At 57.9% G+C, this 2,556-nt stretch overlaps 1 protein-coding gene across 1 annotated transcript in view; it reads right to left on the bottom strand.

The window, feature by feature from the left end:
* Positions 1–2,556, bottom strand: part of ITGB3 (integrin, beta 3 (platelet glycoprotein IIIa, antigen CD61)) — a 23,595-nt gene that overhangs the window by 3,439 nt on the left and 17,600 nt on the right. The window contains exon 9 of the mRNA XM_009999340.1: positions 5–225. Within this exon, the coding sequence (XP_009997642.1) occupies positions 5–225 (221 nt within the window). The remainder of the gene's footprint in view (positions 1–4; positions 226–2,556) is intronic.

The following is a 2,556-nucleotide window of genomic DNA, read 5'->3' as shown; positions in this document are numbered from 1 at the left end:
CCCATAGGCCCCGGGCTGGTTCCAGTCGCAGCGGCCGCAGAGGCAGGACCCGTGCCCGCTGCACACCAGCCCGTTGCTGGCCAGGCAGGTGTCTGTTCTGGTGGTGCAGTTGCAGTTGTCACCTGTCCAGTCTGAGTCACACAGACAGTCCCCGCAGCTGCAGCGCCCGTGGCCTGGGGACAAGCCAGAGGGCATCAGGACCCTCAAGTGTCCCCACAGATCCCACTAGGGATCACCCACATGGGGTAACCAGGTACCCAGAGGAGCAGCTGCACCTCTGTGGGCACAGCAAGGCAGAGCAGCCTCCCAGGACAAGCTCTTTCTGCTGGCCTTGGGTTGGGACCCAGCAGCTCACAGCAGCCTTTGCCATGTCCCCAGCACTGCTCTCATTCCACCCAAACAGGAACCATCTCCCAAACCCCAGGCTGAGCTGCCCCAGCTGGGACAGGCTGGCAGCAGCAGCAGGAGATGCTCACTCAGAGCCAACTCTGAGCTAGTCAAGCTTTGACTTTGGCTTTTAATTCCAGATTGAGTCAAGACACCTGATCAAACCCCCCCAAATCCCAGTTGTTTCCCCAGCCCTGGACCAGGCAGGGGAAGGGGGCTGCTGGGAAGAGCCCAACGTGCTCATCTAGACCAGTTTAATCAGACAGACAAGATGTGCTCAGATCCTGCCAGAGCCTGGAGCTATTTGGGTTGTGGTTTGATTTCAAGCTCCAAGACAAGACACAGTGAGTGGTGGAAGCTCCTCAGAGCCTGCACGTGCAGACCCATCCCAAGCCTGGAGCACCTGGGGAGTGCTGCTCCTGGTGGGAAGCAGCCCAGGCACTGTCCTCACCACAGCCTGGGGGCACCAACGTGAGAACTGAATGTGTCACCTGTTAATGAGGAACTGGGGGGGGCTGAGTCACAGGAAAAGGGTGACAAGGCCTGGGAGCAGACAGGGAGAAGTGGCTCAATGGGATGGTTGCCAACAGGATCAGACAGGGTGAGTTAATCAACAGCTCTTGCCCAGGCTGGGGGCAAAGCTTCATCATCACCCTGGCAGCCCTTGTGCAAACAGGCAGAGGGAACAGGGACACCCAGCTCCTGGGGACACTGAGGGGAGCAGCAGCTCAGGGTGGTGGAAAGCCCCAGCCATCACACCTCTGGTAGCAGCAGGCTGGTGCTGCCAGGAGCCATGAAACTGGGCTGGGGGGAGGTGGGGTTCCAAAAACTCTCTTTAGGATGTCAGGGAGCAGGGACTGAGGGTCACCTGGCCAGCAGGTTTCATCTCACCCACTCCAGGCTCCTGCAGAGTGGGATCAGCTTTGGCCATTGATGTTCCTCTGGGGATTTTGGGACTCACAGCAGGAAAGAGGTGGCTTTTTTGACACTGTGTCAGCAGCCACCTCCCCTGGGCTCATGGAGGGAAGCTGGGGATAGGAAAGGGAGTGGCTCCTACTCTTTCATACCCCCCGAAATCACTTTTGGGATGATCTGCTCCTGGAGGGGATGTGCCAGCTCCAGGCACTACCACCTCTCTCACATCCCCTGAAAAACCAGGAGATGGGGCAGAGCACCAGGGTCTACTCAGCCCTCCAGCACTCAGAGTAGGTGTGGGTGGCAGACACCCTCGATGGGGTTTTCTGATGGGCAAGAGGCCCTTGGGCCATCAGGTCCCATGGAAATGATGAGTGTTTTGGAGAGAGGGGCTCCTGCCCTGAGCAGTAACCAGGGACCTGGTCCTCTCTCCCCAGTGCTGAGAGCAGCTGAGGCTGGAGCAGGGGAGGCTGGTAGCATATGGAAAAGATGAATATTCAGGAGGGAAGATGCTGTAAGGCCAGTGAGGGGGGAGGATTTTCTTCTCCAATGATCTTGCCAAGTCTTCAAGAACCACGGGGAGGATGAGAATTACCCCTCCCCACACCTCTCCTTCCACCCCAGGGTTTCCCTTCTGCAGAGCAATACCTCTGATGTGTCAGGGGCTGCAATTTGAGCTGGGTCCAACCCAGTTCCTGGCCCTGGACCCCCCAGGTCTGCTTCCCTGGATGCCCACCAACCACCCCAACATGACTCCTGAGCCTAAGCAGGGGCTGAGGGCTGCTCTGAGCCCTCAGAGCCCAGCACACTGGCACAGTTCCTGGGCAGAGCAGGTGATACCAGCTGCCTGAAAGGAAATAATTGCCCCAGCATCACTTTAGGGATCACTTCAGGTCCAGGGAGAGCCACAGCTGAGCAAGGGAGAGGTGGGGACAACACATGGCACAAACTCCAAATAGAATCATCACAGAATCATAGAGAGGTTTGGGTTGGAAGGGACCTGAAAGATCATGTAGATCCAGCCCCCTGCATGGGCAGGGACACCTCCCACCAGCCCAGGTTGCTCCAAGCCCCATCCAACCTGCCCTTCAACACTGCCAGGGATGGGGCAGCCACAGCTTCCCTAGGCAACCTGGGCCAGGCTCTCACCACCCTCACACCAAAGAATTCCCTCCTCATGTCTCACCTCAACCTCCCCTCTCCACTTTTAACCCACCTCCCCTTATCCTCTCACTATGAACACCTGTAGCAGCT

Source organism: Chaetura pelagica, unplaced genomic scaffold, assembly GCF_000747805.2.
Source record: "Chaetura pelagica isolate M959 unplaced genomic scaffold, ChaPel_1.0 scaffold625, whole genome shotgun sequence".
Taxonomy (NCBI): domain Eukaryota; kingdom Metazoa; phylum Chordata; class Aves; order Apodiformes; family Apodidae; genus Chaetura; species Chaetura pelagica.
Note: the sequence above shows the minus strand (reverse complement) of the source record. Positions and strands in the feature narration are given on the sequence as shown.